Source organism: Natrix helvetica, assembly GCF_964273705.1.
Source record: "Natrix helvetica genome assembly, chromosome: 1".
Taxonomy (NCBI): Eukaryota; Metazoa; Chordata; class Lepidosauria; order Squamata; family Natricidae; genus Natrix; species Natrix helvetica.
Window position 1 is genome coordinate 289,713,437 of NC_138548.1, and position 13,927 is coordinate 289,727,363.

General features: G+C 36.7%; 1 protein-coding gene across 2 annotated transcripts in view; it reads left to right on the forward strand.

The window, feature by feature from the left end:
• The window catches only part of CYFIP2 (cytoplasmic FMR1 interacting protein 2), a 71,032-nt gene extending 65,360 nt beyond the window's left edge, over window positions 1-5,672 (forward strand). For both annotated transcript variants that reach the window (XM_081938949.1, XM_081938950.1), the window contains exon 31: window positions 491-5,672. In XM_081938949.1, coding sequence (XP_081795075.1) covers window positions 491-658 — 168 coding nt within the window. In that variant the 3' untranslated portion in view covers window positions 659-5,672. The remainder of the gene's footprint in view (window positions 1-490) is intronic.
• Window positions 5,673-13,927: the final 8,255 nt, after the last annotated feature.

The window sequence follows — 13,927 nt, forward strand, 5'->3', positions numbered from 1 at the left end:
GGATTTTGCATTTTTATGTGGGAGAATTATATAAAGGAACAGTAAGTAGCTCTTCCCCACTGAACAAGGTGATGTCTGTTGTGAGTACTTAGTACATACATATAATAAATTCAGGATTTGCTGACCTTTGTTAGCAAACAGTTGTGTACATTTGGCTCTCTAGTGAGACAAGGAGAAAGAGGAAAATAAGGACTTAAAGAAGTCAATAATTTAACAAACATAGAGCCACTTCTGCATAAATTTAATAAAAACGTGAGGCAAATGAGTTATTTTCCAGCTCCTTTGTGGAAGCATGTAAAGAGATGTTATATTTATTATGCCTAAGAAATAGGGGAGCTTGAAACTTTTTTTTTCCATTTAGAGATGGGAGAGAACTATTTTACATATTTATCCAGTAGTCTTGCTGATTATTTTGACAACAGGTTGGTTATAAAAATAGTAGAGATGGTGTTCATGTTTCCTTATTCTCTGTTTTTGTTTTAATCTCCAGCCACTTAAGAAAATGGCTGACAGGATCAGGAAGTACCAAATTCTGAACAATGAGATTTTTGCCATCCTGAACAAATACATGAAATCAGTGGAAACAGACAGTTCAACAGTTGAGCATGTTCGCTGCTTCCAGCCCCCCATCCATCAGTCCTTGGCCACAACATGCTAAATGTTCAGCCTTGGAAATACAGTGTGAAGATTTGTGTCTTTCCATTGGATATTGGCAAGAAAGGTTGGACTTCAGCTGTTGGAAGCCAAACAGCTGCAAACACAGGTCCTGCAACAAAGCAGACATGGATGGATCCAGTACACAAAGATGCATTTCCTAGAAGATTCATTTGAATGCATGTTCTTCTATATCTTTCTGGCTGGCTTTACCTATAGTGTTGAAACTGTGGTGAGAAGAAGCAGAAAGTGTTTTTTTTCCTCCTGGAGTTTCCTTTATTTTCATGACAACCCATAATCATCTGATCAAGCACAAAAATCTGCAGTCTTTAAATGGTCATTGTTTTTGAGATTCCAGTTAAAGAAGCCCACATTTCAAAATGTTGCAAGTCTTCCACTTGGTACACACTGAAACAACAATAGTTTTCCTTGATAACTTGGTTTTGAGATCTAAATGCTTAAACATTTTGAAATAATGAGTTTCTCCCCCTGTAGGTGATACAGAAAAAGCATATAATTGTTTACTTGAAATTAACAGATTTTTGCTATAATTGTTATCTCGCCTTCTAGAATTACTTTGCTAAGCCAAATTTGGAATTAGTTTACAGTGGAATATTAACAAACAAATTTTCCCAGTTTTTGCATTGACTGACAATGCTATGGAGAAAACAAAGTAATGCTTTCTTTTCAATCTCTTTCTTGACATAAATACATCTGAGCTAATATTTGTTTCTTACTGTTAGAATTACAGACAGTCATTGTCTATATGTGATACACATTGTAATGGCCTCATCCCTTAGTAAAGTTAGCAGGCTACGTCTTCTTCGAAGGTTGATTGGAAATGGGGTTTATATTTTGAGCTCAGCATCTTTTCCTCTTTGGAATGCTTTTAGTAGAAGAATGAGGTTGTTACATTTCTGTATTCCTGAAAATGGGAATCTATGATAATTCAAAACTATAGATCCATATTTAGTAATTGAAAGGAAATTCTCTTAGGAATACATGCAACAAAATCTTTGTTCTAAGCAACAGCTTGTCTTCCTTTAATATATATGGTTCCAATGACATATGGATTTCTCATAGCTGATTTAAAAAATGAAAAAGCTTATATAATGAAGGGGAGAGATAATTTGAGAACACATATGTGCTCTTCTTCATAATAGATCTCTTACTTTCTTCATCCAGGAGATAAATCCATGTAATTTGAATGAGATGGTACTACACACAGTCAGGAGAAATTAAGTCAGACACTTTCCGTAACAGATATGTATAGGACGAGTTACACCTTAAAGAGACAAGATTGGGCAAGAATGATGAAAGAGAAACAGAACTATTAAGTCAGTCATAACTCTTATCAGGTGAGAAGATCTTTGTGAGTCTAAATATGACAGTAAAAAAGATTTTGAGGATAAAAGCTACCCAGTTTAGCAAGTTTAATTACCCAAGCAAAACTAGTTTAATTACCAAAGCTAGAGCACGTAACAGGAAATAAAAGGAAAAGGAGGACCTTTTAAGACCTTGAGAGAATAATTCATTTCTGAGTTCTTTTGGTATATTCTAAGGCAGGATCAAGTCAAACTCGTGGCATCAAGAGTGGCATCACGTGACGTATCGCAACTTTTCCCCCTTCGCTAAACTGGGGGGGGGGGGGGGCAGTGCGTGATGCATCTGGCTTGTAGACCAGTTTGACAGCCCTGCTCTAAGGGATTGTAATTGCCCTGTAATTCTCCAGGGTAAAAAGAGGAATTTTAGAATGAAGTCCTCTAACAGTTCAGATTAATTTCCTATAAAGAAAATATAAGTTGTTCTATTGTTGCTTAGAATTTCAAAATTAATTCAAAATATTAAAGATTTGGACAGTTTTCCTTGTTTGTTCAGAACTGCAAGTGTATAGTCCATTAAAAAGTTCCTTTATGTAAACGAATGATCGTATGCAAGACAGTAGTTGTCCTCTGTTCATCTCTGGAGGCTCGATCATTAGAACATCTTGGTAAATTGTTGTGCTACTTTAAGGTAATGATCTGTGAAATTCTTGGGGTGGAGATGGTGGTAGAGGTGTTTCCCTGTTCTTCAGCCTGCAAAAATAAAACCAGGCTCTTCTAATGTTGGGTGTTTCTCAACAGTTCCAGTCTCTTCCATAACAGTTGGCTTTTGACCTTGTCTTGTTCAAGACTAGTTTGGCCAAATTTGCTGCCCTCCAAAATTTTGCCCCCAGCCCTGATGGGAAGATGCCAAAGAGGGGCAGTCTAGCTAAGATTTTGTTTTCCAACATTTAGATCCTAGAGATTTTCATCTGTGCTTTTTCTTCTTCATCATAAATGCATATTTAATTACTGTTCATCACAATGTACCAGGTATTATTAAACCAGAATCTACTAATACTGATAAAAATACAAAAAAAAAAAGTTAGCTTAATGTTTTCTGTTTTCAATCTTGTAAGAACATTATGTCCAAAGCAGCAGCAGCATAACATTATTAGTATTTAGTATGTGGCCTTTCTTAAATGCCTTCTTTCCATCTCTCTGTACAGAAGTTGATGGAATATTGTTTCACATATCATATCTGTTTCCTGTGTATAAGTACTGAGGCAGCCATTCAAGTGGTAAGATATTTCAGCTTTTTTCATGCAACAGAAAACCATGATATCAGCAACACTAAGCCCTCTATCCAAGAGCATCAAAGCAAAGCAAATTCAGATATACAGTTTCCTTATTTGTACTAAGGAGATATTCACCTAATCGTACATTGTTTGCTTTTCACATGAGCTCAAACCTTGCCGTACCAGATTCCAAGCTGAATAGAAGTCAACATCTGTGCAGTTATGTGTGTGAAAACTTCTTCAGAACAAAAAGTATATTGCATATGAAAACATCTAATTTAGTGTAATATCTCAGGTGACAGCTGGTACTGGGCTTATTGTTAACCTTCGTTTTATGGATTGGTGGTGATAAAATAGGGGTCTCTTGTACTGATGGAAATATGAAAGGCTCATAGAATTAAAACTCTTTACATAGACCACGATGGTGAACAAAGGGGTTCAGAGGAGGGAAATGTCCTGCTCTTTTCAATCCTAGATATCTGCCAGAAGAGTTCAAGTGTTTTGTGATTTTTATGGAAAGCATATACAATACCAGAACTCCTTAACATCACAGTTTCTACCATAGTAAGACTTGATTAACTTTAAAAAACAAAGCAGATTTTAAAAACTAAACCAAACGCGAACATATTCTTGTGATTGATAGGCAGATGTTCTCCTCATTCTTTTCTTTCTTTTTCTTCTTCTTACAGCAGTCATTAAATATGGTAAATTTAAAAAAAAATCCATTTATCTTCAAAACAAATATTCTCCCAAAATATTTGCTGTAGGATTGGTATAACATCCTGTATCTTGTTTTCTGAAGAAGTCTGTAGTGAACAGTAATTCTAATAAGTATTTTCAGTCATGTGAAAGAGGTTTGTTAGGTTCTGCTTTTATATTAGTGTTACAAAGAATTCTCAGTCACTCCCAGGGGGAAAAAAATCAGGACTACTTGTGGGGAAACCTAATTATTGTCTGTATGTGTGTGGTGGTGAAAAGAAAAGCAGGTTTTTGTTGAAGATCTCATCGCTGAGTGTCAGAGAATCTCAAAGTAAGTTGAGATATATTTCAGTCAGGTTTTTGTTTAAATACTGTACAATGTTAATCCATCTGCTAGAGAGTTCTTTTTTCCCCTGAGATTTTGTTCTCTGAATGACTTGCCCCATGTTTGTATTGGGTTTTGCAGAATGCTATTCTAATTTCCCCTGCTGTCAGATACATTACAAAATTTTAAAATGTACCGTAAATCACTCATCCCAAACTATAGACTAAGATAGTACTCCAAAGTTCATGAAGACATTTCTGTCTCAAAAAATAATGATGATGTTGGAGCAATGTAAAGCTATCTGTTAACTCCACAAAGCCTAACCCCATACAGGCAAACAGCACAATTGATCGCCTTGAAGTGTTTAGAAGTCTATACATCTATAGAATTCATGCAAGACGGAGAAATTGAAATCTTTGTTGCGGATAATGCTTATTTCCACACATTTCAAAAGCATGTTCATGAAGTTCAAATGTGCACCTACTTTTTATACACGTGATGTATTTCACTTACCAGACATTGGAGTCATGTAAAGTACAAAACCTTGTATTTCCTGTTCTTATGAATGAGAAGAAAAATATGATTTTCAATAAGCAAATAATAGAAAAATTGGGATTGAGAGGCCCTAACTACCTCTTTTTCAGCTATTTGAAACTTTCAAGTTTCATTCTTAATAACTAAAAAGTTTTGGTGCATTAAAACTATGCAACCACATATGGTAGTTTGGTTGGTAATAATTCTTCATGGGAATTATCAGTTTACACAAAAGCAAAACAAACAGTGATCTCTTCAATACATTTTGATTCCCTGTAGCACAGTTAGCTTGCTCTCGTTTTGGTTTTAATGATTTCAGATGAAAGTGATTTGAAATGAAATATACACTTGAATTCTATTCCTTTCCCCAACAGCACTTGTCAGATGTATCAGAGCCCACAGTAATTCCCCTGCTTTTCTATATTAACCTGCATTTCATTAGTATTTGGATATTTGAAAACATAAACACAATCTTTTTTTAAAAAGGAAAATATAAGGAAAATCTTTGTGTAATTCTTCCAAATGTATCCTGTTTGTATGAAAAATGTCTAAAAATGTTTTTTTGTATACAATGACTTTACATTTATTTATGGTGCAGTATATTTACAGCAGTGATCAGCTATGGTGTTTGAATCATATTTGCTAAGCAGCAGAAAATGGTATATATTGTTTTATATTTTTTGTTCTTTCATCATTGGTCAACAGAAGTTTTGTTGCTGTTCCAATGCTTCTCTAATAATAAGATACCTTGCGTGCGATGACATGATGATGACCTGTATTGCAGTTTCAAAAAATGTGTACAATAAACTTGGGATAAATCTAAGGGGGGGGAATTTGAAATAATAAATGTGTGAACACGAGGGTGAAGAAATGACTCCGGCACTTGATTTTGTCTGTGATTGAGGATGCAAGATGAACTTCCTTGAGTTGGGCATTTCAGAATCACCTGATGCTACAAATAAATCAGGGTTCTCCAGTTGCAATGTTAAATTGACACTCAATAAATATGTGATCTTGCAGAATGGCAAGAAGGGGAACACAAACAGGAATAATGGTAGGGCCATAAACACATTTTCCTAATCTTCTAGGAAACACCTCTGTGCTGCTTAAGCAAGTTTAAAATCATGATCCAAACATTTTTCGCGGGTAATTACACAACAGGAGTAAAACCTAGACAATTGTTTTCCTGATGAATTATTCTTCTTGTGCCATATCCATCATCGGATGTCGGCGATCATGTTTGTGATCATATTTTTCTCAACAGCTGCATGAAAAAGGGCGGCTGAGTTTGGTCCAAACCAGTCCCTTATATTTTGAAGCCATGATCTTCTTCTTCTGCCTGGACCTTGTTTGCCTTCAATTTTTCCCTGGAGGATTAAGTGAAGTATGGCGTATTTTTGCGGGTCTCGCATCACATCTCCAAAACATTCTAACTTTCTATTTTAATGGTTTTGACGATTTCCCTTGGTTTTCCCAGGCAGCTTATCACCTCATTTCTGATTTTGTCAACCCAGCTTACTGTTTGGGAAATAACAGTTTTTATCATCAGTGTGGCAGTGGCAGAACTTAATGGTATTTTTTAAATTTAATTTACAGCAGATGATTATTAGCACCACTCTCAATTTATGCATTGTGTCATATTAAGGCAATTCACTAACCACCCACTGGAAACATTCTAGGGGCAGTCTTGAAGGCTTTCAGTGGCCTTCCTCAGCATCAGGCTTCAGATTACACCCCTTTGTAGTTTAAGTGAAGTAAATGTACAACTTCTTTCTTTAATACTCACATAATGGGCCACTGATGGTGAAGAAGAATTCTTCTGCTGTGTGATATATTCTGTGAGTGTATGACTGGTAGATCAAGAAACTAAAAGTAGCATTTATTAATTCTTTATTTGTCCATTTGGACCATGAAGAAACCACACAGGAAGAAAATTGATTCATTCAAGGTGCAGAGAAGGCTCTTGTGCATTCCTTGGACAGCAAAAGTAACAAACAAGCAGGTACTGGTGTCAAACATATTGCTGGAAGGCAAAACCACAAAATTCTGTCTTATTTAGGCCAAGTCATGTGACCAAACTCACTGGAAAAGGTAATTATGCTTAGAATGTTGAGGTGTAGAAAGTAATGTCTTCTAAAAATAAAATAAAATAAACCTCCACAGTGGTTGTATACCCTAAAAGCTAACACCAGTCAAGTAAAATAAGTGAAAGGGGTCATATAAGATTGGAAAATGTGGAGAGAGCTAGTCCATAAAATTGGCAAGAATCAGGCATGATTGACTAGACATCATCATCTGCCTACAGTATCTTCTCTTTAAAATACTCAGGCATAAGCAGGAATACCTTGAAGGCCCCAAATGCCTTTTACTGTACCATACTTAGAAAAAATAAAATTGCTGTTTTACAATCAAAGTATAAAGCCACTTTCTGAAATCAAATTGTATTGCAAAAATTCCCGCCAACAGCCATGGAAGAACAGCAAAGCAGTACACTGTAAATAATAATATGCAATTCTGTGAAAAATAATTTGCCCTTTCCCTCCTTGGGTTTCCTGAATGTATAACTTTACCACTGAATGTTATCAAAGCTTTATGTTGGTCCTGCTGGCAACATAAATGGACAAATAACCCACCCCCTGGAGGTTGTGCAAGTTTTATTCATTTCATAAAATTATCCTATATGCAAGTCCTTCCAAATTTTGTTTTACTTGTTCATTCGCATTTAAATTAAAAGCCGAAATGAGATTACTTTAATTGAGAAAGGTACACATGCATTCGGCAAATCTATATGGGGGGAAATGATTTCTATGAAATGGCAGTATGTTAATTTAAGAATAAGAAATTATTTGTCTTTCTACAAATTTAAAGAATAACTCTTTCTGAGGGAAAAGCCGAAGACTGGGATGGGAGTGCAGCCCATGCTGCACTTACAGACTTCTTGGCAAGGCAAAAGATGAACAAGGTCAATACAACTGCTTTTTTTTTTTTAACAAAGAAAAGATTCTCCCAGATAATTGCTATGGGGAACCTTGTCCCAAGACCATTCATACTAATTAGGTAAAAGTAAAAATGCTCTCAAATTGAGCTGTGACTCTATCTGCATCCATAAGGTTTTCTCTGATTTATATAAGTGAATTGGCATACCTCAGGGGTGTCCAAACTTGGGAACTTTAAGACTTGTGGACTGGGGAATTCTGGGAGTTGAAGTCCACAAGTCTTAAAGTTCCCAAGTTTGGACACCCCTGGCATACCTTTTGCCATTTTTTTAAAGTTTCAGTCTAGTTAACAGAATTGTAAAATGTCTTTGGAAACAAATATAGGTGGTCCTTGACTTACAACAGTTCACTTAGTGAACATTTGAGATTACAATGACACTGAAAAAAAATGTATGAGCGTTTTTCACACTTATGACCATTCACACTTATGACGGTCATGACCACGTGATCAGAATTCAGACGTTTGGCAACTGACTCATATCTACAAACAGTTTGTCCAGGGGTCAGGTAGATCACCTTTTGCAACCTTCTGACAAGGGAAGTCAATGGGGAAGCCAAAATCACTTAACAACTCTGTTACTAGCTTAACAACTGCATTGATTCGCTTAACAGCTGTGGAAAAGAAAGTCATAAAATAGAGCAAAATTCATTTAACAAATGTCTCACTTAAGAACAGAAATTTTGGGCTCAATTATGGACCTAAGTCAAGGACTATGGTTGGATGTATATATACACATGGATACGCATATACGCAGCACATATATACACATATATCCAGCACATGTGTATATCCAGCACGTTTAGTATACTAAATGTACATCCCTGTACTAAAACTGAGATATCTTTTTTGCTCCAGCATCAGTTTCTAAATTGTCTTTAAACTAAGGCGCACAAACTGCATTTTGTACATAATTAATCTATGCAATCACAAAAGTGCATTTGACACTTGCTAGACCAGTTTTCCAAGAAGTGGTGCAACCAGCATATTTAATAAAACTGATTTTTTTTTAAAAGGGCATTGCTCTAATACCTTTTTTCACAAGGTTTTTTTTTTAAAAAAAAACTGCTAATTACCTTGAATTCCAGAAAGAGGGGAGGGGCAGACAGCAAGCCAGCTTATTTGGACCATTCTAAGAACCTGTTCCTTTAGGAAAAATAAAAGCTGGTTAAAAGGGGACATCTTACTCAGCTCATGTGAACTAGCCATCCTAATTACATAGAATTAAAATTTTAAAAGCTATTTATTCTGCCTTAATCTCTCAGTGTTAATTTCAAAACAGTGATGCAATCTGACCAAGTGTTAATATTACTTCATGTAAATGCCTTTTACACCCTTTCAAGAAGTTAAAGACAATGTTTTAAATTAAATTCCACTGGATGACATTGAAGAGAATTTTAAAACTGGCCCATTTCAAAAGATCTTAAATAATGCTAAATTGAAATCTACTCTGAGGTGGATTGACTTGGGCAGAAGTGCTGGATACAGAAATAAGATGTGTAGTACATTTTATATATTACAGAAATCTAACGTGTAGTAAAAAAAAGTCAAAATGCAGAACACAAAAATCAGGAATTGGTTTTCCATGAAATAAAAATGAATCTAGTATCTGGTAGTGATTCTGATGAAATGAACTGCAGGCCATGAAAACTCATGCCTATTAACAGAATTGGTTAGAAAAGGTGCTACCTATAAAAAGTGGTTTTCAGATTGCCATAAGTTAACACAGCTTCCTCCAGTGCCTATGCTATTACACAACACCACATTGAATGCATGACTGAGAATTACACCTTTTGCTTTGTAGTCCAATTTAATCTTTGGAAATGATTTTCTCCCTGTTTTCACACATGCGCTAAGTCATTTCCATTCTTAGGTTTTAGCAAATGGCCAGTCTATTTCTTGGAATTGGTTATGTATTTAGGAAGTTACACACACTGTTTAATTTTACACCACATCACTTTGATTATCTGACTCAAATTAATTATGCCTATTTCTTTAATATCAATTAAATTTCAGGTTTGTTTGTATATTTATTTGTTTGTTTCACAATGTTATATACCTAGCCTTAACCCAGAAAGAACTCTGGCAATGAGTGGCATTGTTCTCAGCTTCCCCAAATCATAAAATTGGAAGATATAGATAAATATGTATATATGTGTGTAGATATATAAATATGAATATAGGAAAACAAAACTATGAAATGAGTCTTTTTTAATATTCAGAACATGTATTTCAACTTTACGAGGTATTCTTTTATGAAATCTTTTGCAGGTGGCCCAGTCAGAAAGATCAGGAATTTCTTCCTGTCTAAATTATCAGCCAACTTTCTTAAACTGGCTTATTGCATTCATGTATTTAATGAACGCAAAGGCAATATTTGCTGAAGTTCCAGACCAATGTCAGGAAGTGTAGAGTAGAAGTCAATTTGTAGGAATTGAAGAGATTGAACAGAAAGATTCATAAAAGTAAAAGAAGAAATACAGAGTGGACTTAGTTGATCAAAGTTAAAATATACACGTTGTTTCTGGTAGTTCTTAATCCATTTTTCTTTACTAGGTCCAAATTCAAAAATTTGTTTAGAGATAGGAGATGGGAAGAAGAGATTTTTGGGAAAAGAATATAAAACTGATTAATTTCATTGTGTCTCGTGTGTGTGTTGTTTCTAAATAACCTAACAGACTTTTGCTGATTAGGACTGAGTGATGAGGCTTCATAATTTGAAGTGATGAGGCTCCATAATTGCAAATGAGATATGGGAAGAAGAGATCTCTTGTTGAAATGTCAGTGAAGGTGTTAAGGTACTAAAATGTTCTCTCCCCTTTTTAATTTTTATATTTTTCTTACTTTGTATTAGTTTTTTTTATTTTTGTATTCTCAAACTGTAATAAAAATTATTATAACAAAGAAACTTTTAATATTATAAAAATGAGAAACTAAGTATTAAAAGAAATTCTTTAGATCAGATAACATCCCTGACGTTCCCTATTCAGCCAAGTAACATAGTGGGAAGCATTGCGTTAACCTACACTCCAGATTCTTAGTTACCTCAGATTCACATCACCCAGCTTGGAAACCAGTATTTCAAGCATGGCTACATTGTTAAGAAAACAATGTTCTTTACAGAAGTTTCACTCCCCCAATTTCAAGGGACTTGGCGGGACCTTTTAGTGGATTCATCTCTTAAAGACTCTGTTTTATTTGAGCTCAGTGACATGGTGTCACTGAGCCTAAGACTTCATCACAAGAAAAGAAAGAATCTTTTCTTATCCTGGCTTTGTTTTAATTAATTGTTTAAGTCCACAAATATTTTAATGAGCTGAGGCCAGAAATGTCACCCTATATTCTTACCTTGGTTGGTCACAGAAATGCTATGCAGATTCAGGCATGGTAATCGGATGCAAGGCTTCGAGTATAAAGCCTGTGGTGATAAGTAGAGACTATCTTCATTTTTAAAATAACATCTTTACTTTTAATAATTATTCAGTCATAATAGCCTTCAATATCACCAATGAGGTAGAACGGGCACAATATTTTGTTGGGAACATATTTCTAAATTAGAACACAGGTTGAGCTTACGACCATTAACCTTGGAGTTTACATATGATTCATCTTGTGCTCTCCCATAAGGCTTTTATCATACAATTGCCTTGCCTGACTCACAAAAAATAATAAGAGGAATTCAAAAGATACTATCTTTTGTTGTAACCGCCCATATCTTTCCACTCTGAGTCTATTGTGCTAGAACAGGATTGTCATACACCTGCGGCCCACGGGGTGTTTAAATCTGGCCCGTGGGCCCCACCTGGAAATAGCAAGGGACTGGCCCATGGTGCTTTTGGCAGTCAAAACAGGCCGTGGGGGGCCTCGCATGTGCCCCCATGCCCCATTTTGGCCAGCAGGGTGATGCAGGAGGCATCCATCCCGTGTCCCCCTCTCCCCCTGGCCAGCCTGCAGAGGAGAACTACAATGCTGATCCGGCCCTCGAAGAAATCCATTTGACATCCCTGTGCTAGAAGCACCCAATAAGACTGTAAATCCCAGCAATGCCTTCATGACAGACCTGCCTAAAGAAACATATGTTACCTAAATTGAGCAGCAGATAAAATTGTTAGATAATCTTAATTCTGGAAAAGGAGGCATATATTGGACTTCATGTAAACACTCTATGTAAAGACATTTATAAAGACATCTTTTGGGAGTAACCAAATAATTTCCCCCTACATATTTGGCATAAAACTATTCTGGCTGTGTCAGTGAAATGTAAATATTTAAATATAAATTGTAAAAAGATTTGTTGGCGACATCGTGGGAGGATTAAAGCTAGCAAAACTCAGTATTCATGCTTGATCATTGTTAAGTCTCTGGCAAACCAAAATAATGATTAAGGAGAGTTGAAGCAATAAAGCTTGACTAGTCCAGTCACCATTCTCAGAATGATAAATTATTGCTCCTTGCCACAATATCTTAGTTCAGCCACTGCCCAGGCCTAACAAGCAATGTTAGGAAAACACTGTAATTTATTGGAACTCTCTATCCTGATGTATGAAGCCTGACATGCAATAAACATTTAGATTTAGAACTTTCTTTCACCAGGAACCTGTACTTGCTTGGATTATGAAAATTAATGTTAAGTAGTTAAGGCACCAGACCAAAAATCAGAAGAGTGTGAGTTCTAATTGTGCCTTAATCATGAAAGCCAGCTGGATGACTTTGGTTCAGTCACTCTCTCTCAGCCCAAACCACCTCACAGGATTATTGTTCTGCAGAGAATAGGAGGGGAAAAGAATATTAAGTATATTTGCTGCTTTGAATGATTTATAAAAATAATAAAGGTAGGTTAAAATTAATTAAATTCTTCCTGTCTTCAGCAGGGGGTTGGATTATAAACCTCCAAGGTCCCTTCCAGCCTATGATTCTAAATAAATAAAATTGTTTTGTAATCACATATATGTAGGTATACCTTTCTCATGTATCTTATTACCTTTTTACCTTTACCTTTTATTTCGATTTTTATACCGCCCCCTCTCCCCAAAGGGACTCGGGGCGGTGTACAGTCAAATGAAATAGATAAAATAGACTACAAACATGGAAACATAAAAACATAGAAGAGGAGGCAATACAGCACTGTACAGGTAAAGCAGATAAAAAACAGTATATAAACAATCCTAAAAAATACCCAATTAAAATTACCCAGTTAAAATATATCTGCCAGGAGTTATAATAAGACTATGAATGGGCCAGGCCGGCTAAACGGAACAGGTGAGTCTTCAGTTTTCGTCGAAAGGAGAGAAAGTCGGTGGTGGTTCTGATATCGGGGGGGATGTCATTCCAGAGGGTTCGGCCCATCACAGAGAAGGCTCTACTCCTAGGTGTCGCCCGTTGGCACTGCCTAGTGGACGCACCCGAAAGACCACAGGCAGCCAGTGCAGCTCACGCAGGAGCGGTGTTACGTGGGAGTACCTAGTACTCCCAAAAATAGCCCGCGCGGCTGCATTCTGGACTAGCTGCAGTCTTCGAGCGCGTCCCAAGGGAAGCCCCATGTAGAGGGCATTGCAGTAGTCCAGCCGAGACGTCACCAGTGCATGAGTGACCGTGCGTAGGGCATCCCGGTCCAGTAGGGGGCGCAATTGGCGCACCAGGTGAACCTGGTGGAACGCCCCCCTTGCCACGGCTGCCACATGGTCATCCATTGACAGCCGGGCATCTAGGAGGACGCCCAAATTGCGCGCCCGTTCCACAGGGGGCAATTGCTCGCCCCCTATGGTCAGCGATGGAATCAACTGACTGAACCGGGGTGCCGGTAGCCACAGCCACTCAGTCTTGGAGGGGTTGAGCTTGAGTCTGTTGTCCCCCATCCAGACCCCGACGGCTTCCAAACACCGGGTCATCACCTCGACAGCCTCGTTGGGGTGGTCTGGGGTGGAAATTATTAATTATTAGCTTATTTAACAAGAACCTTTCCCCAATTGTTTGCACTTGGATGAAAAACATCATTTTCTACCTTTTTCTCTATATTGACAATCAGGTGATACCACAGTGCTCACTGTATTATGAGATAGTAACATTTATCAAATGTCTAGTTGAAAATCATGTTTATTCATATGTCTTGTCTGTTGTCTTTA